A 25,000-nucleotide genomic window follows, 5' to 3' on the forward strand; every position below is an offset into this window, starting at 1 on the left:
TGTTTTGTGTCAAAACATGATGAGCTCTCAATAAGATGAAATATTCACTAGGATTAATTGTTTAGGACTTTTAAGTTATCTGAGCATAACAGCTATACAACACTGTCTGGTGATGAGTTTGGATTATAATGCCAACAATATAAACGTAAGACCTTTTAATTTGCCCCTAAACAACAATATTTAATTGTAGAAAAACAACACACAAATTGCAATGGTCTTACACTAAGTGGCCTTTAATTGAGGGGTGTGTTCATACTCTCTGTGTACAGCAAGCGCTGGTTTGGTGCATGTTCAATTTTTCAGCAAGAAACTGTTGCACGGGAAAGTAGTAAGTGGGGTTGTTTTACATAAGAAGTGGGACAAAGGTAGTGTGATCAAACCTTCCAACAAACTAGGGTTTCCACAGAAATCTTAAAAAGATTTTTCCAGGACAAAATAAGGGCTTTCCATGACCAATACCTGCACTGTTTTGGTATCTTCAGGAATCCAAATGTATAAATTGTAATAAACTGGCATGTACACTGAAAATAAAGGTCTAAGCAGTGTGATTTACCATCAAGATGGCTTCACCTCCCTCCACAGCCATCCGACCCCAACTGTTTTATGTTAAAATATGTTATTAAACAGTTGTAATAAGGCATCCTGTCATTGCCTTCCTAGCATTTCGTGGTACTACAAAGCTCTGGGCACCACTACGACTATAGCAACTGCGTACAGTACACATGCACTAAATATTACGCATCATCACGTATGGGTTGCGCAGCATTCCATGAATTTTCCACGACTTTTATCATGGAATATCAACTTTCCATGACTCCTTGTCAAAATAACAAAATTCCATGACTTTCCATGATAGCTTTAAATTCCAGGCTTTTCCAGGCTTTTTCCATGACTAGGGGAGCCCTGTTCTACACATAGGCTAGATCGTAAATTAATAAAGTTCATTGACTTAACAGTTCATTCATGACATACACGTACATTTGTATAAAGAGTGTACCAGTATGTTCTAAACTGCTCATAGCTACTGCGTACAAATTCTATGCAGGCGTGTACTGTACAGCAAATTTGTTCTCGTCCGAGAAATGCCATTTCATATATAATTTAATTTTTGTTATTACCAATATCATCTCAATAAAAAAGTTGCATTTGATGGTTTTGAGATCACACGCTTGAGAGAAAGACAGGGTGTACCTGAATGAATCCCTCACGGGAGATTTCTTTTTATCTTGAAACAAATGTTGAAAAACTTGAAAAGCTTCAAAACTGCCAGCCTTTCAGGCTGACGTTGATTTGATCCCGACCGTTTGGGCTCCTATGCATTTCTTGCATAGATGAAATGAGGACATCTTCCAAATATTTGTTATATTCTGATCTTGAGGCTTTCACTATTTTGCTGTTTTTTTTACACAAACACACAGTTGTCGGGAAAAGTTTATTTAGTACAATGCTATTTTGCTCAAAGAAAAGTCTACTCTTTTCCACCGACCAGCATTGTCATCGAGTCCATCACAAGAACGGTCGCGAGTAAATCACAGGTACATTCACAAGTAACAGTCGATAAAAAGTTCTTTAAAAGTGACTTTATAAAGTTCATTTGAACAGCTTGTTAGTCAAATTGAGACTTGTGATGGACTTGCGAGGTCTTGCAGGAACTTGGGATGGACTGTGCTACAACACTGCCACTGACTAAATTTACGTGTTTTTTTTCTCTCCCAAACTAATAACAAACGGGCGGAATCATTTCTGGCGTAAGCACTTTTTGAGGGAAAGCAAGAAATTAGGGACCATCAGAAATGGTGCTGCTACAGAGAACACATGCGGCTCGAAAAAAAAAAGTACATTGTTAAATCACCATTTTGCGTGGTAGTTTTAATCTGGCACACGATGGGTGATGTGCATTTCACATCAAAATGTAAACCAGTTCGCGCTGGAGGCCGTGTATACATGCGAAGTTTTGACGAACGGATGACAGATAAACATGCAGGGAGCGAGGCCGGAAATATCTGTCAGTGACCCATTCACAGCGAGCGAGGCCGGAAGTATGAGTGTGCTGCCCGAGGGCGATGGCTTCAACCCGCTTGGCTTGAGGTCGAGTGAAAATAAATCCCGCGCCTCGTTCTGTTCTTGCCAAAATAATCCCGGCGTAAACTGGTTAAGATGTATACAATGTATGTGTGGGTTTTGTGAAATATCCACACAGAATGGCAAACAACCAGCTAGTTTTTCTTCCACGCCGCATTCGTATCCTGTACCTGCACAATTTCTAATGGCCCCTATTATGTGATGTGTTCATACAAACTACATACCGGTAGGATTCCATGCATACTCCTAATATTAGTACGAAATCTACATGCATGTACTAGCTGGGTAATTACCTTTGGAATCTGTGTAACGCAGAACAATTAAATATATCCCCAAGACCTACATTTTCATACAATAATAAAGTAAAACGCTAATATCTGATGCCCATAATAATACATTCAAGGGAGCACTTTTATATATTCATTTGCAGTTCCCTTAAGACCAAAATTAAATAGTGCAAACCACTTTGCACATAGCCACAATTCTTTGCACATAGTGAGGCTATTTTTGAAGGTTAGTTTTGCCCCCTCAAAAACACGAGGGTAGAAAAAGTAACCAACAAGTGGTGTCTGCTGTGTAAATAAAAGCAACCTATAGTATATATAGAGCATAACATACACCTAGTTAAGACAACTGATGGCGCTGTTTATACAATTTGAGGCACTGAAATTTGACGGATTGGTCGATGGTTGGGCTCCTCTTATCTTTTACTCAGCTCGGCTTTGACGGCTGTAGAGAAAAAAAGAAAGAAAACCCTAACATACAAACATGGCAAATTTTGCTAGCAAGAATGGGGTACAAAGAAGTGAGGTGATTGTCAATTTTACCTGTTTTTGTACACAGTTGTGATGATTAACCGTGACCAAATTTTCCTTTTTCAGAGTCAAAGAAATTATCTTTTAGTAGCTCCTTCCCCCAACTTAAAACAAATTTCATGGCTAATCTGCATTTAATAGGTGGGGTAGATCATTTGTCATTTGTGCTTTTTTTGGGTTTGAAGTAACAAAAGTGCTCGAAATTTGAAGGTGGGTGCTTCACATCTAACCTGATGAAGTTTTAGCTCGGTGAATGCTGAATTTTCCGAGAAAACAACATTTTAGGATCTCATTTCAATTCAAAAGTTGCCGAGTCATGTTTTGAGTTGCGCCCTAAATCAGCGTCCGGGACACGTTCTCATTCAGCTGATCAAAGCTACGCGATGCCACGTACAGAACCGACCAATACAAGCAACGGGGAGCATGCGTGCGTCGTGTCAACACTTGCGTGCACCCGTTCCCCAAAAATATGTCACTTGACGCATCTTTGGAAATTGCCTTCTTTTATTGTTTTCTTCAAAATGACAGCATGCCAGAAAGAATAATTTCATAGGGAGTTTATTGTCATTACTATCTTTAAACCAAGTATAGCTTTTCAACAATAATTTTGTCAGTTACTTTTTGGATAGCTGCAAATGATCTGCTCTACCTTTAAGTGCCAATGAGATCTAGGGAACATTGAGTGATATCAACACCCAAATTAATTGATGTAACAAGCACACTGGAGCCATCCTTGCTATAAGAAACTTGAAAACACCATCATAAGCCAAAAATAAAACACTTCTTTGTTCAGTGTAATTATTACAAGCCTGATAATATCCGAGTTCTCACAGAAATCTCAAAAATGATTTTCAATGACATTTCACATGATTTTTCCAGGACAAATTTAGGGCTTTCCATGACCAATTCCTACACTGTTTGAGCACCTTAGGAGCCTTTTTACAATACACCGGCCAGTCATCGCACCGACTATAAAGGTTGACAGAAGACCATTAAACACCACATAAGCATCACAATGATACATTGAACATGTGTTACAACTGATTATGTAATAACCAACTGCTAAGGTATCGCCAACCGATAATGTAACAATTCATTGATACTGTATCACTAACCAAAAATTTTACAAAATTTACCGATAGTGTAGTAGAATGTACTACACTATTTGTTACATTATCGGTTAGTGATACAGTATGGGCTCTGTGCGCCAACAAAAGAGGGCGTGCTTTTATCAGTTTGGACGGGACACTGCGTGTGCTTACTCTACTGGTTCGCGCGCGAAGTACGCACAACTTACTTATCATGTATGTGCACAAAGCTAAGCCATAGCTTCTTCACGCATGAGCGTCAGGCGTCGTCGGCGCGCGAATACATTCAAATTTAACTTGCGATGGTCTCCCAGACTAACTCCTGCCCCCAATAACTTTGGATCATTTGAAATACTCAGTGAATGGACTGGGAAGCAGTCTAGGTCTCCCCTAACTCTCCTTTTCTGGCCGTTGAAGGGGTACTCGCGCACAGAGCCCATTGGTCAATTCTTGTTATATTAACGGTTGGTGATACGTTATCCGTTGGTTATTACATTATCAGTTGTAACAACTTGCAACAACTTTACAATGCTTTTCTGTTTCTATGAATATATGCCGAATGCACTAACCTTCGATGATTTCTTGCTTGACCTCGTTGAGCTGGACTCGGATATCTGCCAGGATCTCTTGCTTGAGTCGCTCCATTTCACTCTCGTTTGACGAGCCGTTGCTCTGGTTTGAGCCCCGCCGTCTGTTGAGAAAAAAAAATATATATTCACGGGTCAAGGTCATGTTAGCTGAATTTGTAGTCATGAAAATAATGATAGTATACAAATATGGAATGCTTCGAGTGGTGTAGTAAAACTAGCCTCCTGAGGTGATCCATGGACATTGTTCTATTTTCCTGAGGTGAAGCCGAGGGAAAATGTATTTCTCTCTTCCAAACCATCCCATCACGAAATGTTTGAACCCAACTCTGTGGCGCGTTCTCTTGGGAACAAAATGCGCTACGCAGAACGCTCAACGCGCGCACCAGCATGCATTTGCAAACAAAACCCGTGCCATGGGTATAGTACTTTAGTTGCTAATGGTATAGTACTCTCGGCCGTGCACTGAAAGATAGCAAAAATAGAAAGTACCATGTGACTCGCTCTTGGCCAATCAAGACACAGAATCTGTGAGTGAGGTGTTATAATAAGTTTTATTATTAACGGAAATGGTACTTTAAGCAAACGTTCTCATTGGGTTGTGCACAAAATTCTTCCAACTTTAATGACCCCTAACCACAATTTTCCCTTTTTCTACCCCCACAAATTGTTGGTGTATTTATGTTTTGGACCACGAGCAATCGATCCAGCCTATTTGCCACAGTAAAATTTTGCCTCTAAATGGGAGTTGTGACATCAGGGAGACATTGAAATGTCTCCCTGACGTCCGGTGTCTCCCCAAGGTATAAGTTATGACGAAAAAATGTCTCCTGAAGATTACATTAAAGGGAAGATACAACATTTGCAAACATCAAATAACGAAATGATCAAATGATCACGAAATACCTTACTGAATGGTTAGGGAATGACAGTCTAAAGCATCCTGTAAAATTGTGGCTCCTGATGTGCTGACATTTTCAAGAAAAACTGTATTTTTCCAATGCTAGTCGGCCGACCAGCGTTGGAAAAAACTGGCTTTTTTCAAAAACTACTCCTAGTTTTTCATATTTAGCTATTCCGCATTTTCTTTGCAATTGATTACACACCTGTGAAGGGGTACAAGCCTGCTAGACTGATTCTTTGACCTTACAATTCCCCAAAGTCTACAAATTGCTCTGTTTCATCTTAAGTGGGGTCAGGGAACCAGACTACAAGAACATGATTGGTTTAGTATGTTTTTCCAGCATCTACAAGCCCAAAACGTGAAACAAGTCAGTTGAACAATATTTGCTATAACATACTTATCCTCAAAATTCGTTTATTTATGAAAACTGCAGCAGAAGCAAATGTTGTACATTCCCTTTAACATGACTTTAGAAGACACTGTTATGAAAAGTTGAGGACCCACAGCAGAGCTGTGCAGTGCCCACTGTTTTCTTATGTGAATTAGGTTGTCAGACAGGTGCCGGACGCAAGACAATCAGACAAGCTATATATATGCCCTTCTGGCAGTCCATACAGAATGGTGCTTAATTTTACAACATAAACAAAGGTCAAATTCAAGGCAATATGTGGCCTGTTCTGTCAAAATCAGACTTTTCTGGGCATAAGGTCAAAAATGAGATTTTTGCATATTGTTAAAATATGTTCTGTTTCCTTTTAATAGGTGGCTTAATTTTTGAAACCGGTCATTCCTGCGCAAAGTTATGCTATTTTGAAGTTCACTGGGTCGAAAAGTAGAAAACAGAGAAAATGGCCACGAACGTCACAAAACAGACATTTCTTTAACTGATATACCTTAACAAATCATCAAAAGTACTATAATTAGAGATCAAATTAGGGTTTTAAACTTTTATGGTATATTTTAAACATGCTCAGGATTACAAATATGCAAAAATTAGAAAATGGAAAACAAATCACCCCCACAGCGTTTTTTGGCCCCATCTCAATTTCAACCTCTGCCCAGAAGCGTCTGCTTTTGACAGAGCAGGTCACATATTATAAAGAGTCCCCACTGGATGGAACAGTTCCAAGCAGTGCATTTCATTTGGAGCTGCGTTGCTTCCACACTTACTTGAGTTTAGGCGAGCTGACTTGGGCCTCATGGGATATGCCGTTGGTTTTGGATCCAAATCTGCCGGCCGTGGGCGGACCTGATGGCTTCTCCCATGGCTTTTTTACACCGCCATCTGAAACTGAGCCCAAATTATATCCTGTTATTATTATTATTATTAATTTTTTTGGGGGGCGGGATGTTAGAATTTGAGAAACATTCAATTTGGGCGATTCACAATGCAGTGCGCCACCAACAGTTTGCCACGGAGAGTTCGTTTTTTCAAGTTTACGGTCGACAAAACATGGCCCATTTGAACGAGTGTCGGTAGAAAACTTGAGCTAATTTGTTACAGATTGGGGCAAAGCGTTCTGCTGCCTTACAAAAAACTCCATATTGTTAAAACGAAAAGAAAAGGGCAAACAGATACTCGAATCATATGCTTACGAACATACTGGCCGGAAATACTTACAATTTCAAATGTAAGTGCGAATTTGTCGACCATCTCCCACAATGCACTGGGGAAAATTAACTCTCCGTGGCAAACTCTTGGTGGCGCACTGCATTATGAATCGCCCAAATTGTTAGATAAGAAGACTAAAAGAGAGTGGGCTGGATCAAGTTTGGGCGGGGTGAGGAAGGCGGGGTCAAAAATAGGGAGAGGAGTCTACTAACCAGTTCTAGGATGTCCGACGTCGTTTTGTTGCGGCTTGCTGTCACCACCTGTCCCGCTCTCCTGCAAAACAAATGAATTCACTTTGTTAACAACCACCAGATGTTTTACAAGGGGATGCCGTCAGATTTATTAATTTGTGTCGTGGTATGGGCTCTGTGCGAGAAGAAGAGAGGGCGGCGTTCGTTTTACTACTTTCGTGATCTCAGAGGACGGGAAACGACGTACTGGTTCACGCGTGAATAGCGCTAACTACGCATGACTCTGAATGTGTACAAAGACACAGTATCTTTGTGTAAGCGTCGGGCGTCATCGGCAAGGCGTTCCAATGTCTCCCCCAGTGGTCTCCCCAACTTTCCCGTTATTCCCACTGAGGAAATACTTCTGTCATGAGTGAGGTTTTGGAATCAACAGCTATTGCTCAAGAAGATGGCCATTCTGACTCTCTGACTTTAAAACCAACGATCAGTTGAACTTGAAGATTGAAATACCAGGCCTTTCCTCAATTCCCGAAAGGTGCAGCAGATGTATCCTGAACAATTATTATAACTATTATTGTAGTCACTGAGCAACGCCCGTGCGCTGCACGCGCACGGACGTCACCATGATGATGATGATACTGCATACAGCAGCTCTCATCAATTCACATCAATAAATACCTTGGAGAGTTGATGGTTTCTGATTGGTCGAGACTCGATCACGTGGCCGGGCATTAACGGTGATAATGGACCGGCTTCAAAGATCAAGGGAATAAATGGCCCCTGAACCAGCATTGATCAAGCCCCGTTCAGCCCCATGCAAGCCAATGATTGGTCAAAATATAGTAACAGTCCTGCGGTAGCTTGTAACAATAGAGCACTGCACATGCGCTCAACCCCCATCGCGTGAGACTGACGCGCGCGTACGCAACACAGTTGCTAGGGATGCGTGCGTGCGTGCGCGCGTAAGGAAGTTTTGAAACGACATCGTACAGCAGTGCAGTATATACTGAGGATGTTTACGACGAAAGCGTAGATCTACGATTTATTTTCTTTGAACACTTCACCCACCGACATATTTACCTTTCCTAAACCAAGCATCTTTGTAATTCCGGACACAAGGAATGTGTAAACGAGATTTCAGCTTCCTCCATCAGGTAAAGATATGAAAACATTGTTGTAATTTGTTTCGCTACGGCAGCAGTTTCTGTTGAGTTTACGTCGTTATAGCTGTTAAGCTAAAATATGGCCCATGAACATGAACACAAAAAAGTCTGGAAATATCGCCGAAAGAAAGTCACAAAATTGGAGCATTTTAACTGTTTATTTCGTTAAAAAGGTATTTATTAATGGGAATAACAGTGTGGGGAGCCGGTCTTCACTGCGTGATAATGACCGGGTGTGGGGGTGACCGCTGTTAATGGACCTCGACTTCGTCTCGGTCCATTAACAGCGGTCACCCCCACACCTGGTCATTATCACGCAGTGAAGACCGGCTCCTCACACTGTTATTCCCTTATTGTAACATCTACTATTCCTTCACAAAGTCTATAAATGTTAGAATTAAAAAAAAATGTTGCTAATGTTACTAGTATTGTGACTTTGGTCGTGATCCCTGCCTACACGTCAAACAAGTATGGGTTCATGGCTTCCGACTAGCACCCCTTTAACAAAGACATTGACAAAATGGGGAGCCACCAACATAGGGCTGGATAGCTCAGTTTGTAGAACACTGCAACAACAATACAGAGGTTGCAGGTTCAAACCCTGCTCAAGTCAATTTCTTTGTTCAACTTAAAGGGAAAATACAACATTTGCAAACATCAAAAAATAAAACTACCAAATCATTTTGAATTACCTTGCTGGACTGTTAGTGAATGACAGTGTAAAGCATCCTGTAAAATCATGGCACCTGGTATACTGTCATTTTCAAGAAAAGTGGTATTTTTGTATCAATTTCCAACGCTGATCGGCCGATCAGCTTGGAAACAACTGGCTTTTTTTCAAATACTGGCCCCAATTGACCATCGCACTTGTTTGCAATCGATTACAAACCTATGAACGGGTACGAGCCAGCTAGACTGGTTCCCTGACCTTACAATTCCCCAATGTATGTAAACTGCTGTTTCTTCTTATATGGAGTCAGGGAACCAGACTACAGGAAAATGATCGTTTTTCTTGGTTTTTATAGCATTTTTAGCAAAATCTCAAAAAAGTCAGTGTAACTATATTTGTTATATATTTCCAACCCCCCAATTCCATCCATTTCTGAAAATTACAGCAAAAGCAAATGATGTATATTCCCTTTAAGAATTAAAAATGGTAACATCAGTCCATCTAGGTGAGGAATTGGTCTCCCCTGTGGATGCTACTAAGACGTTAGTCTACTCACTGTTTTCTGCTTGCGTAACTGTAATTTTTTCGCCATTTCGCTCATAAAATCTCCACCTCCTCCACCACCGGCTTTGCTCGGCGCATTGCTACTGGAACTGCTTGCACTGGAGGGCTCCTCCTGGACACAGAATCATCAACAGATGTACATCAAATAACATAACAGCTAGATCAATGAAACAGCTCCAAAACATCATTAAGAAATTGCTAGAAAAAAAGTCTTGAAATCAAGGTCCTAAGGGTGCAGACCAGTAAATCGGTCCGAAATTGCCTACGCCGGCCAAATCACGATTTGCATGCCCTCAAAATCTTCAGTATTTGAGCATGCTGTGGGCCATGAACTTGAGGGTTTGTAAAAAATATGGGTGGAAGCCGTGCACAGGACTGGGAGCTTGCAGTTCGGTGTAATTTGGATGTAATTTGGACCCAAAAAGCGCTCTATTTTGCAATGGAGTGTAGCCATCGTTTTTCAAAATGGCGATGGGCTTCAGGACTATTTTCAGGGGTGATCATCTTCAGATGGAAATTTCTCCTAAAAGTCATCAGTTGACCCCCCGAAAATTGAAAAGAAAATGAAAGACGATGAAATAAGCTTTAATTTGATGTGTGTCTCGAACACCTTGGGGAGTTGTGAGTATTTTCCCCGAATTTTTGAAGTGGGAGCATTTACCATTGGGGTTTATGGAAGTTTATTTACTGGTCTGCTACCCTAATGTTGTTCTGTTTAACATATCGAGATTGGATCCAACTGCTGTTTAATGTTTACCTAATTTTTTTCCCTAATTTTAGCAGAAACAGCAACGATTACCATAGGCCAATATCATGACTTGAAGAAGTCAATGTGCGAGTATGTACAGGGTGACCCCAAAAAATGTAACCCAAAAACATTTTCCTGTTTTTCAAAAACGTGATCGGTGAATTTTTATGTTTGGAATATCAGACTGAAGCTGAGAGCTTATTCTTTCAAATATTGAAAAAAAAATCATGAAAACAGCACACTGGTTGCTGAGAATATGCCATTGTGAAAAAGAAGTGATTTTTCATCCTTTTCAAGGGTGCTTCAAACAGTGAAACATTTTACTGTAAGCTCACTGTGCAATTATCTTTCCATTTGTGCAATTTCTTTATTTTTTTGATATAATTATGAAGCTGAAAAGGTTTAAAGTAGGACTGAAATAGATAAGATACCTGTTCAAGTGGAAAATATAAAAGGTATTTCCATCAAATTCATTTGTATTCTTGTCATATTATCTGTTGTGTTGTTTGTAAGGATTAGGACACAGATTCATCACAAGTACCCGGTAATTAACATTTATAGTTACTGAAAAAGAAAAGTCTCACCCGTTTCTTGAGCTTGGCCGCACCGATTGCCGCAGCCAGCCCACCACCACCGCTGGGTGGAGGTGGGGGTGCAGGGGGACCCCCACCTGCCCCAGGGGGTGGTGGGGGAGGCGGGGGAGGGGGCACACCTGGTGGCAGGCCAGCACTGGGTGATGTCTGTGGTTGTGATGGGGCAGAGGGTACTGGCGGGGCTTGGGGGGCAGCTGGTGGCGCTGGTGGCGGGGCCGGAGGTTGGGGCGGGCCAGCAGGAGCTGTGGAGAAAACAACAATGATCAGGTCAGAAAAGTCAGCGACTACAGAAACATCAAACTCAAGGCAAGTTCAATAAACCACAAGTTTGTCAATGCATGGCAAATGTGTTACATACATCGTACACCCATACTGATATTTGTATCCTTATGGAATCGTTTCTTTGTTCTCGGGTATTAGTAAAACTTTGAGCTTGAAAAATCTAATTTCAAAATGCTCCTATTTTAACTAGAATTAATTTCCTGGGCTGAAATTCGGACTTAACATCCCTTACATAAAATTCTTCAATTTGCAACAGATCAACACACCTTGGAAATTCCTACTTTTTGAGTAAAATTCATATATCTATTTTGTAATAACATTGTGGAGACGTATTCACCTAGACAGAAATTGCCCTGTGGAGACGTATATGATCTTTTGTTCCGTATTATTCACATGTCTCCACAGGGCACCGTGTACCAGATCATGTCAACTTCAATTTTCCAAAACCAAGAACAAGCATAAGTTGAATACATTTTGCAATGCTGGTGAATTGTTTGTCTCAATAATGTCCAACTCGTTTCACACTTGCAAGAATTGGCCTTTAAGGAAGGCTCACGGCAGAGTGTTGGAATGTTTGAATAGTGATGGCGATGAGTGATTGGAATAACTGGCATAGTTTTCACCCTGATAATGACCATCATCATGCATGTCAACGAATCATCTCCTCAGGCACTACATGTTCAATAGACTGATTGGATAAAACCTGCCCAATGATGTTTGGACCAATCAGAAGCCCTGACTGTGAAATAAAATGTCTGACCAAAAATGCAGCTGGAACATGAAATGTGGCATTGGGTAGTTGCATGTGTTGTTGCCAAATTGCCCAGTGGGCTAGACAATACAATGTATAGCCAAATCCAAAATGGTCACTTGTATACGTAAACACACCTTCCGAATATCTAGAGATAACATTTAAATCATCTTCTTCACTCAAGTCTATGTAATGTACACGAATGTTTCTTTGTCTTGATTTTTTTGTAAGAACTAAATATATATAGTGAGACATAGATTTGATTGTTGGACATAATTTTGATAATATGGCCGGCAGGCATTTGGGATATTATGCAGGAATTGGAAGGATTCAATGATCCGCAGATAACAAGCCTCTGCAACTGAGGAAAGATAAGAAGTGCGATGGCCAGTTGTTTGGAATACACAACAACGTAGAGTTCATGTGTTTACACACAGAAAGTTGGCTTTTGTTACATGTAGTTATAACCGTATTTTATGTACTGAACATGCAAAATATGAAATGGAAGTAAAATACATCCATTAAATTGAGGTACATGTATTTCCTAAGAACTACATGTACATGTGACCATGATGGCAAGCAGTTAGGACTACATGTAGTCGGGTAGTCGCAACTATTTATAACACTGAAAATTTTACTAGTTGTGCAGCACTAACTGGCAATACAATATTCCGTTTTCTAGGGGATGCGTGTGGACCTTACCTGCAGCCTCGGCGGCTTGTCGCTGCTGCCGTTCAAGCTGCTCCCGTTTGAGCTGTTCTTCCTGCTGTCGTCGTTGCTGTTCTTGCTGTGCCCTCTGCTGCTCTTGCGCCCTGAAACCATTCAACAGAGAGATGTTTAATGTCGCAAAATACTTGTAGAGCTATTAGGTTCTGTACAAGTATTTCACTCTTATACTTTAGGGCTATGCATTTTCGAATTAGGATTCAATCGAATATTTGGAGATTCGAAACGCACCATACAAGTTTTACATGCGCCAGACTAACATGCCAGTCAAGTGCATGCTCTGGAATAAATGCGCATGCATCAATTGGGAATGAAATGGTCCACTGATCACGCTTCGGGTGAATGTATAAATATTAAGTATATCATGTACATGTATACATGTACCGGTATACAGTTTATGTATCCATATACATGTATTTATTTTTTGATGTACATGTAGCAGACTTGCAGTTCTTAAAAGATTTTAAAGATACAATTGAAATAACATCACAGCCATTTCTCTTCATCTTCTCGAAAACGCTCATATTTCTCAAATATTCAAATTGGTGTCACAGCTGTAATTACAGCAATGTATGTAATTAAGCTAGGCTTGTTTTAAAGAGACTGTGTGGTTGGAATTAAAGGGAATATACATCATTTGCTTTTGCTGTAATTTTCAGAAATGGATGGAATTGGGGGGTTGGAAATATATAGCAAATATAGTTACACTGACTTTTTTGAGGTTTTAATGCTATAAAAACCAAGAAAAACAATCATTTTCCTGTAGTCTGGTTCCCTGACTCCATATAAGAAGAAACAGAGCAGTTTACATACATTGGGGAATTGTAAGGTCAGGGAAACAGTCTAGCTGGCTTGTACCCGTTCATAGGTTTGTAATCGATTGCAAACAAGTGCGATGGTCAATTGGGGCCAGTATTAGAGAAAAAAAGCCAGTTTTTTTCCAACGCTGATCGGCCGATCAGCGTTGGAAATTGATACAAAAATACCACTTCTCTTGAAAATGACAGTATACCAGGTGCCATGATTTTACAGGATGCTTTACACTGTCATTCACTAACAGTCCAGCAAGGTATTTCAAAATGATTCGGTAGTTTTATTTTTTGATGTTTGCAAATGTTGTATTTTCCCTTTAAGTTAATGTATGCTAATTTTTGTCTTGGGAAGTTCCACAAATATCAAGGGTAACGTCCCTCAGCTTATTCTAGGGTTGAGTCCCTCAACTTATCCTTGGAAAAAAACCAGTCTTTTTTGAAAGCTTTTAAAAATTATATTCTGCATAATGGACACTGAGAAGGCAGTGTAAAATCCTGAATGCTGATTGGTCGACACTGCCATGATGTCAACCAATGAAGTTCTGATGCGCCCCAATCATTTTTATACCTTGAATCATTATAAAATGAATGCAACCACAAGGAGACTGGTGACACAAGTATTGGCCATGTTTTAGAGCTATAATTAGAAAGATATTATTCAAGTGCATCATGCACATAGTGTACGTGAAAAATGCGTTTGTTTATGGTGTAAATCGAGGACACACACATACAACATCATAATCGAGGTCAGAAACCGAATCGAGGACTCCTCGGTTGGAAAACGTGCACAAAACCAATGAGAGCTGTTGCAAAAAAGTTAAAGTACAAACAAAGGAATAGGGAAGAGGAACAAAAGAAAATCCTCGATTTACACCACAAACAAACGTGCTAGTACACGTACATGTACATGTAGTTTGATAGGGCATACAGTACACCTGGCACTATGGCAAGAGTCAATGCTCTTGTGTGCAAGGGATGTGGCCGTTGGTTACAGAGTGCATACAGGATACTGTATCATGATTATTTTGTTACAACAAAGTTTAGCATTTCCTTCACAATATTTTGTGAAGGGGTCACATCCACAGAACTGGGGTTACGATTGAGGAAGAAACCTGCTTTACATTGTACCATGTCTTTTTGATATTATGGGATTTGCACATTATCAAACTCTGATGACAATGAACAAAACTGTATGCATTTAGTTCTGATACGAGTTGATCTTTTTTCAATTGGCCAGGACAGCAGTGAAGAAAGTTTAGATTCTAATAATGATATTTAAACATCAAAAAAATGATTTTTAAGGAGTCTTTGACCGACAATGCAAAAAGTAATTTGTAAAAAAATCTAATGTTGTCGATTCAATTGCTAGGTTTTTTTGGGGGTAGCTGCTTATTTCATGTTATTTATTCCCCCCCCCTTTTTTTTTTGGGGGGGGGAGGATTAATATGTTTTTTTTTCTCGCAAAAAAAGCTATTTTTCCTTTTTGTGCAATGCACAACCATTTCCTTATTGCGCCAATCATTCTTGATAAGCAGTTCATATCACGCACAAATTGTTTTTTTTTTAATGCAACAATAACTTTTAATTGTAATTGCCACAATTTCCCTTCACAATTCAAACTTACATTAATATTTTGATAGAAAACATACAACTGTTTTTTCTTCAGGAAGGCATATCTTAAATCATTTGCTTATGTGTCTGTGGAATGTCAGCCATTTTAGTCAGCATGGCATGCATGGTATGGCCTGAATGTCAGGCTACTGCACAACGCACGGGCAGGGCTACAGACAGTTCAACATCTTCTTGAAAGATGGGGGAACTATTAATAGACATTGTAATTGTACACACAATTGCTTTGTACATGTGCAAAAAGATGTACATGTACAAAAAAATGTACATGCAAGTACAGATAGGAAAATACATGTACATGTACCATACTGTACTGTACTTTTACCCCCCCCCCCCAAGTATCCTTTTCGTAACTCAGCAAACCTATTACTTTCACAACTGTAACCCCTCCCCCAATCTGGCGGAAAACGCCCCTGCATAGCACATGTACATGTGCATTCGACTGAACATTTGCACTGCGCCATAACATGTATAGAAAAAGTAACCTTTCAGTTTCACAAAAAAACCTTTAATCCCGGTAACAGCTGCAGATATGTACGAATCTGCATAAAAAAGCCCAATAAATAGGCCTAAACAGTTGCGAAAAAACAGTTGAATGACTAACATATGACTTCATTAAAAAGTCAGAAAACACATACATGTAGATGGGGATACGGAACTCTGCAGTCAGGCACATACATGTACATATTTTTGACAAAAATGCCCAACACATGACGAAGTAAACTTATTTTTTTTTAATTGACGATCAACATGAGTTCCGCTAATGAATCGCTTTCCGTCTAGAAGCTGACTTGACAACTGACTCAAGAACATCAATTTCCATGAAAAGGAAATATGGAAAATCACACTCACGTCGTGGTATGGACACCCAAGAAAATTGTACTCAGCGGGCCTCTGCAACAACTGCCTTTCTCTCCCACCAAACCTAACCATTATTTTTCTACGTGCACCTGCTCTTCTTTTGTAAAAATAAACGTGGTTTGATGTTGATGTTTTTAATCTCGGGTTGCTAACCTCATGTTTCTTGAACCAGAGTGGATACATGTACATGTACGTCAGAGACATGGGATCATGTAACAAGTTTGGTTTTTAAAGAATTTAACGTGCATTCCACAGAAATTTGCGCTTACTAGCATCATTCCGTATCACACATATCATGATACAATGGCGCTAGCCAAAAAATTCTGTGCCGCCGCTGTAAGCTCAGAATCCTTAGTTATGGAATGTACAATGTACATGTATGCATACACATAAGCCTTAAAGCTATAGTCCATCATTTGCAGCCATCCGAAAAAGTAACTGGCGTATTATTGTTGAAAAACATACTTTGTTGAAAGATAGTAAGTGGACTAAACTCCCTGTGAAATTAATCTTTCTGGCAAGCTCTCATTTTGAAGTAATCAACAGAAGAAGGCCTTTCCAACGGTGCGTCTTATTAAAGACGCATCGTAGGAAAATTTAAATTAGTAGTTGTTTTGTTATTCGGCGCAGTGCGCGCAAGCATTGGCACGACGCACAGGTGCACGCGGTTGCTATAATTCGTCGGATCAGTGCCCGACATCGCGTATAGCTGCAATTCAAAACAATTCAAAACATGATTCAGCAACTTTTGATTTGAAATTGAGATCCTAGAATGCTGTTTTTCTCGGAATATACAGCTGAAGCTGAGCTGAAACTTCATCAGGTTAGTTGTTCAGTATCCTTCATTAGATTTTGAACACTTTTGTTGCTTCAAACGAACAAAATGCACAAATTACAAATGATGGACTAACCCTGCTACCCGTGAAATATGTAAACTGTGAGCCACAGAGTTTTCTGTTGCAGTAAGCAGGGATTTTTTTGCTTAATGCGGTACCGGTAAGCAGATCCATAAAATCAGGGCTCTGTTTCATGCAACCTCCAGTTTATACTCTTGCCTGAAGAGTAAAAAGTGCTTAGCACGTTGTTCAGCAAGTGTCCGCAGATAGCAAATCACAATGCAATCAGCATTGTTTGACACTTGCCAGTTCACTATTTTTTGCTTTTCTGTTGTTTGCAAATTTCGGCATCTCTAAAAACACAAAACCAAACCAAACCAAAGACCTTGGACAGACCACTGTCACTGTATCACGGACCCACACATTTCTTAAATCTTTCTACTTGAAGTAATTTTTCTTTCTCTTACAAAAGAAGGTTACTTTTCTGTCCCTTCTTTGAGCAGCCCTCACCTTGAGTGGCGCTTAAATAGACGTTTATCATGCTGCCGCCATTTCAGTCATGTTCCCTGTATCCAATAACAGTACCGAACGATAATGTGTTTTGAGAAAAAAGGAACCAGACTATTTTTCCTTCCAGCCTCTTTTTTGGTTACGTTGATTGGAATGGGAAAGAAGCAGCATGGCAGCAACATGATGATGGTCTACATGTATAGGGCCTTGTGATGGTGACTCTCATGAAAAAAATAATATTAACATTATTAGTGTTGAAATTATATTGTTACAAGTGTGCTTGGATAATGTAATTTCATTGGTCTCAGATGACCACGTGTCTGGACAATAAAAATGCATGTCCCACACTGAGGGTGATATCGCACTGCGTTCATTGCGGGCGTTGGGCGCTCGTGTGGAACCTGCCGGCGCACTATAGTTTTGCGCAATGAAAACTGCAATGTAAAACGCTCAGTCTCATGTCCGGCAGGACATCAAAACCTTCAGTTATCAAAGGTTACCTCGCAGTGATTTAATTTATTTCTCACACAGTATGTTACAACCATTTATCTTTTTCAGTTATTGGCACGATATAACGAAACAATTGTTGACTGCTGTGATGTGGGACATGCCGTTTTTAACCCCCTCAGGCGCATGCGTCCCTCGGGTGTTAAAAACGTCATATCCCACATCACAGCAGCCAACAATTGTTAAATAGACCAAGCCATTAAGCCCCGCACACTAAGTACACGGGCGACAACACATGCGCCTCTTCAATAGCAAAGCGCATGTGTAATCAAGGCTTTCTTGGTCAAAGCATGATGGGGCGGAGCTTGACGGATCAGTCATTTTGTGCCTGTTTTCTCACCTCTGTCTTGCCTCTTCTTCTGCCTGTGCTTGTGCTGCTGCTGCTTGCTGCTGCTGCTGCTGGAAGTTTTGCTGGGCTGACTGGCCTGCTGGAGCTAAAAGACAGGGATGAAAAGAGACAAGCTCTACTGGTAACGTGGTGTTCAAAAGTAATATCAGGAATTCATTAATACCAAAGACAGAGTACTCATTCCTATTGGTCCAGAGCCCATCACCTGGCCGGTCTTAAATGGTTGACAAAACACTGGCTGGCTGGTCTTAAACACTTTTCCAGTTTCAGATGAAATTTGGACTCATATAAAACCTGGACCCTTTACCTTTTATTGGATGAAAGTTCACAATCCTAACTTAGGTATGCGCAGTCCTACTGGTACCATTGAATCAGTATTTCATAGTCCTAAATTCACCCTACACTGGCACAGCTGCACTCTGCGCCACATCGCGCAGTACGCGCCACATCGCGCAGTACGCGCCATGTGCACCATCACACACCAATATCCATATAAAGAGTTGTTTACGACTACTTGCGAAAGACACATATACCATAACATAGTCACCGATAGAAGGGTGTTTAATAAACAGGGGTGCGAGTGACCACTGATAAAAATAGCTGAAAAAAGGTGTAAAAAAGCTATACTTTTGTACACAGCAAGTGAGGGAAAAAGCTGAAAAAAAAGCTGAAATCCAAAACCAAAAAAGCTGAAATCAGCTTCAAAGCTGAGATTTCACACCATTGAATAAACACAAAGTACACTGTAAAATTGTTGAGCAAAGTCGTTGGAAATTTATTATTTTTTTGCTTGTTTTGACTCTTTTGAAAAGGTATTTATGAATGGGAATAAATATGTGCTTGGCTGGTATTAAACAAGTCCGTTAAAAGAGTGGCTGGGGGTCTGGTCGCCAATAATATTCCCTCGCCTTCGGCTATAATTATTAGAGTCCATTCCCCCAGCTGATCTTAAACGGACTTGTTTAAAACTGGCTAAGCACACATTTATTGCCTTAGGTTTGTCAGATGCAGATTTAATTGAAGTGGGATGATTAACAAATTTAGGGGTTGGGAAACTGGACATGAAATGTTTACATTAAACACACACATTTAAAGATAGGATCATTTGCATTTGTCGTAATTTAAGGGGAGTCAGGTTGGCGTAGCGGTACTTTCCTCGCCTTCCACCGCTGAGACCCGGGTTCGAATCCCGCCTGGGCCAACATGTGGATTGGGTTTTCAGTCCCTGCCTGATTCCGTGGGTTTTCCCCAGAATATTCTTCTGGGCTTTTCCTCCCACCTCTAAAACTGTAATTTCTTCTCATTGTCTTCTCTCCACAGGTTTCTTCAGGCTTGCGAGCTACAGTGCCTGGGGCGCTTTTGAGGAATCCTTGGTTTCATTACCATAAATGATTAATAATATTAATACTAATTTCATGAAATGGGCACTAATGTATAAAAGGGCCACCAATTCATAGTAGACATCGTTCCACTGAGCTGTTCAAAATTTTGTGTCGTTTGGTGCTGGAAAAAGAAGAATAAAAACAATATTCGTTTCTAACCATCAAATGGCAGCTCGTGGAATCTGTCGTGCATACATGTAGAACCAATAGGTCACAGGGATCTGTTGTTGGAAAGCAATGCATGTACGGTAGCATGCCCGAGCGAACGCATGAAATCAACAGCTGGCTCGTGGCCGTTTAACAGATGTAGTATTTGAGAAAACTGTTTGTCCTAATCATCATTAGTACTGCGATACAAACTTCTTCTTTTCTTGAGAATGACAGCATACCAGGCTCAATGATTTCACAGGATGCTTCATACTATTATACAACTTGCAATCAAGCAGGCTACACATGTATTTCATACTATTTTGGCAGTTTTGTTTGCGAGTGTCGCAAATGATCCTATAAAAGGCTGCACATGTACTTGTAATTGCATGCATTACTACTCCTGAATTTCTTTAAAACAAACAAATAAATTAATATGACAATCAATGACATCTGTAAGCCCTATAAAAATCCTTATATAGTCAACTCATCCTGGGTCATTTCAAACAGGCAGCAAGGCTATACAGCACCGGCTATGACCATTCCAGTGCTAGCAGCATTGCTTGAATTACATGGCAGTAGAGATATGAAAACCACAAGCTCAGGGATTGACAGGCCAGACGTGAATATGCCTACCAACTGAGCCAAGGATGGCAACAATGCCATACGCAACTGGGCAAGGAATTACAGTAATAATTTATTTTTATTAATTAGACATAGGGGCCAATTGCACGCTGCTACTAATACGTGACTGCTTTTATAGGGTGGCCCAAATTGTGACTTTTTTCCTGTTCCTGTTCTTGAGTTATTTTGTAATTTGTAATTCAACTAATATTAAGAATGACTCAAATTTGATACACCAATGGAGTACGTCTGAAAGGAGCATGTTCTTCCACTTATTATGGAAATTGATCCATGCTATCAGAAGTTATGCATGTTTTACTAAAAGAACCTAGTTTGTTAAGCTGTCCATGGAATGCCATTGGAGGCTGTTGAGCTGAGTGAGAATTACAGATTACACACAGGCATTCAAACACAAATGACTGAAACATTATTTTTACAGTCGTATTTTGTTCTTTGCATATGAGGAACAAGTCAACTCATTTTTGTCCCCCTGAAACGTCGATGGCGATTTTTGTCTCTGTTCCTTTGCAAGCTTTCGTTCATTCATGGAGGTGGGAAAACATCAATTGTATTTAATGGGTATTCGTCAGTTCATGGGATGGTATACAAATAATGAATGTTTGTGAGTGCAATGGTAAGAATAATTTCATGAGGTGACAGATGAAATGTTCCATTCCACGAGGCGAAGCCGAGTGGAATGGAACATTTCATCTGTCACCGAATGAAATTATTCTTTCCATTGCACGAACGTGAAACATTCATTATTTGTTTTATATAACACCTGAATAAATCCTTGTCATCTGATTGGTTGACTTTTAATAGCCAATTTATTCAGGTTAAAAACTGTTTGAAAGTTTGACAAGGAAGTTCATCATATTTAATTTATGCAAACTGTTCAACAGGTTGAGAACCATCATATTCAAGTAATCTCGATTTAAAACAGCGCCACCGCCAGCAGCGATGACACCGTGCAATGGAAGTTCTATTCACCGTGCAATGGAACTTCCATTGCACTGTGCGCTGCGCGCCGCGCGCGCCTTGCGTTGGGACGAATAATTCAATAACATGTGATCAATGATCCACCAATCAGATGACGGGGATTTATTTAGGTGTGGTATAATAAATGATCAGTGGTGGACAGCTGGTTTCTGAGATCTTTTTATGAAAATAGCCATAACTTGGGAATAGAGTACATTGTATGCAAATTAAGCGAAATGTTCACTTTTACTAGTGAATAACATGTACTTTATCCCTATGTTATTTACAGGAAATGGAGCGAACCACATATTTTTTTTCTTCTAATTCAGTCACTTTCGTTTTGACTTCCCCTGTATACTGCTTGAGACAGTTCCCCATCTGATATTGCTGAGCTCGAAAAGCTTACAAAGCAATACCGGTACTACGCTGTTCCATGACATTCTACCCTGGCTAAGAATAAAGGGTGCAGACCTGTAAACAGGCCCAACATGCCTACGCCAGCCTAATCATGATTTGCATGCTTTCAAATTACATGTATCTCATATTAGAGCATTTTGGGGGCTGTGAACTTTAGGATTTTTTTTTAAAAAGAAGGGTGAAAGCCATGTAGAGGACTGAAGAAATTAGGCCCTAAAATGGCTCTGTCTTGCAATGGAGCATAGGAGTCCATTTTCAAAATGGCGATGGGCTTCAGGACTGCTTTCAGGGGTGATCATCTTTGGATGGAATTTTCTCCCCGAAGTCATTGGTTAACCCCCCAAATATTGAACGGAAAATGAAAGCTGATGAAATAAGCTTTAATTTGATGTGCGTCTCAAACACCTTGGAGAGTTGTTAGTATTTTAAATAATTTTGGGGGAAGTGCGCGTATTTACCACTGAGGTCTATGGCAGTCAATTTACTGGTCTGGACCTTTAAACTCAGGCAACTAAGTCCTCCTGTTGCCCCAATCTTGGCTTTGATTGTCCAAATGATCGGCATTTTTTCTGGCCATACCAGTGCCCTTTTTAAAGGACAAAAAATGACCCTTCACCTTTAAGAAAGAAATTCCAGGACTGGGACATCTTGCAATGAAAGCAAGAGAAAGTCGAGCTGTCATTGTTGTTTTGTAATTGAGCAATTCGTGAATGGGTGCGCGCCCCTTCATTCACATTGCACACTAAAAATGAACCGGCCTCTCCATATATACCGGTATATGTGCAGGAAAATACACATCAATTATTCAATAGACTACAACTGATGATTATTCATTTCTAAAGTGACTAAAAGACCACACAAAGTACATTGTAAGAACAGAGTACACATATACATTACGTAAAACTTACTTTTGTATTGTAGTCATTATAAACATGTACAAATGTAGAAAGGGCAATATGTTTCTTAAATTTGACCTTTCCTAAAGTACATGTACATATGTAAACTGCGAATGTAATAATGTGCTGTTTCACTCCTAACTAATAGGGTGAGAGGGTGTCACCATTGATGAGGCTGTTTAGATTTGATGCCATCAGTTCAACTGGTTTCACTTCTAAAACTCTGGTTTAAAAATAACACAACTACATACATTTGTTTGTATTGGCCAATAGAAAGTGATTTTCAATATTGAAGTTTCTGGTCCGTTTCTGTATAAATAGTGTGCAGAATATTTAACAAAGGCAGCTTCCGTGTACATCGATATACCTATTATGTACCAGCATGGGTATTTTGCTTTATACATGTAAATACACAAATTTATTGAAACTTTTTCCCAAATCCAATACTTCAACCTGCATTTTTCTCCCCAATGACTTCATGATTATTGAGCAGTAGAAGTTTGTGCAACCACTCTAATGACTTCAGACCCAGCTCAAAAGAGAACGGAAACACAAATTTATGACGTCTGGGCAAGTTTTGTGCTGCGAATATTCGCATCTCATTCGCATGAAAGATGCACCCGGCCTTTAGACTGTTAAATTTTGACAGAATCCTGGGCTTACCAACAAAACACCCAGAGACGAAGGGTTAGGGGCTTTACAAAATAATTTATTTGACACACTTCAGAGTATAATTTCACTATTTCATCTTTGTACATATACATGCACAAAATTAATGTGATTTTTCACAATTAAATTATTCTAAATAAAATGCTGATCACTGGCCAGATATGTGTAGATAACTACTAGGCCTTTTAGATAGCAAGTTCAGGATATCTCTCTCTCTTTTTTTTTTTTTTTTTAATGCATTTCTGTATACTCCGCACTTGAGTATCTAAAAAACAAACCTGAGTCTTGTGTACAAATGTTCCAATTCTTTTGCGAACACGTACATGAAGGCTCGAAATTAGCAATTTACAAATTGGAAAACCATTGAATGATGCAATCCTCTTGCATTCAATTCAATTCAATTCAAACTCACATTAATTTCCATACCAATGAGAAATACCGCTATAAGCAGAGAGTACATGAATTTTGTAAATGAATTTGAATGGAAATGTCGAAAAGGTATAACAGGCAAAAATATAGGTATGGAGGCAAGCATCCTCTAGAAACCTAGGCTTGCGGTGAGATGCCTTGGACGGGCCAACACAAAACAGAGACAAGAACAAGTTCACACGGACAGTTGGACCAAGACAGAACCTAAGCATGAAAGCTTACGGATAAACTAGAACAGTACATTTTGAGAAAAAAAACCAACAAATTTTGCTGACAAACCAAATGAGAAGCAAGCTACCGGTATGTCAGATATTGGGAGATGAGAGCTCTTTTATCTAGGCAGGTTTGAATCGAGTCAATCGACCCACACACAAAAAAGTTATCAACTAATGCATACCCCACCTTCATTGAGCATGTCATCGTCCGAGTCGGCCAAAGTCAGCTTGAGCACGGATCGGGTCTTGACGGTCACCCCGCCGTTGCTGCTGCTGTGATTGGCCATTGGAAACTCCAGCTTGGTGCTCACGCTCATTGCAAACAGCAAACCGAGAAAACAATCCGGAATGACTTAATCCAATACACACACACGGAAACTGATTAATCTCCGAGTACGAGATTAATCAAAGTCTGGAGTAGGAGTCGACAACAAGCCGACTAGCTTGACCTCATTACCTCGGGATCCTCTCACAAAACTGAGTCAAGTGCAATAGTCTCTCTGAACGTCAGCAACAAATACAAACGTATGCGATCCCGACCAGTTTTGCACTGTTCTTCAGTTTGCAGACTTCCTCATCTAGATGTCCTGATGCCTGGTTGTTTTTTTCCCCCAGTGATGAATACAACACACATCTACTACAATACTTCGCTAATTACTTCCTCTTTAGGTTGATAATGGTGCGAAGCTTGGCATGAAAAGCTCTTGAGATAATCTAGAATGGTACAATACTTTCGGCAATGCAGATGCTTCCAAAGATTACCCGACTGATCAAACACGGAGTATAAGAGATCTCCATGGGCTCATTAGATAACGTGACTTCTCCGTAGCTCGTCTTAGATACACATTGATCTTAGAGCTGCATCCTGTTATATATAGCCTTGGATGGTCTGTGGGATGTCAAGTACTTGGTGTGTAAGACAACCTCCAGGCCCCCAGCTGTGAGGGGGAAGGTCTTCACGTT

At 40.0% G+C, this 25,000-nt stretch overlaps 1 protein-coding gene across 2 annotated transcripts in view; it reads right to left on the minus strand.

The window, feature by feature from the left end:
* Nucleotides 1-1,915: 1,915 nt before the first annotated feature.
* The window catches only part of LOC119721178 (vasodilator-stimulated phosphoprotein-like), a 64,470-nt gene continuing 41,385 nt past the window's right edge, over nucleotides 1,916-25,000 (minus strand). The window contains exons 1-9 of one of the 2 annotated variants that reach the window (XM_038191079.1): nucleotides 24,225-24,873; nucleotides 18,272-18,365; nucleotides 12,753-12,862; nucleotides 11,009-11,259; nucleotides 9,669-9,788; nucleotides 7,301-7,361; nucleotides 6,647-6,767; nucleotides 4,555-4,676; nucleotides 1,916-2,811 (exon numbers count right to left, since the gene is read on the minus strand). In XM_038191079.1, the coding sequence (XP_038047007.1) occupies nucleotides 2,783-2,811; nucleotides 4,555-4,676; nucleotides 6,647-6,767; nucleotides 7,301-7,361; nucleotides 9,669-9,788; nucleotides 11,009-11,259; nucleotides 12,753-12,862; nucleotides 18,272-18,365; nucleotides 24,225-24,354 (1,038 nt within the window). In that variant the 5' untranslated portion in view covers nucleotides 24,355-24,873 and the 3' untranslated portion in view covers nucleotides 1,916-2,782. Of the gene's footprint in view, nucleotides 2,812-4,554; nucleotides 4,677-6,646; nucleotides 6,768-7,300; nucleotides 7,362-9,668; nucleotides 9,789-11,008; nucleotides 11,260-12,752; nucleotides 12,863-18,271; nucleotides 18,366-24,224; nucleotides 24,874-25,000 lie in introns of those variants that run through there. The other variant, XM_038191077.1, reaches the window with a different exon arrangement.

Source organism: Patiria miniata, unplaced genomic scaffold (genome assembly GCF_015706575.1).
Source record: "Patiria miniata isolate m_02_andy unplaced genomic scaffold, ASM1570657v1 HiC_scaffold_13, whole genome shotgun sequence".
Lineage (NCBI taxonomy): Eukaryota > Metazoa > Echinodermata > Asteroidea > Valvatida > Asterinidae > Patiria > Patiria miniata.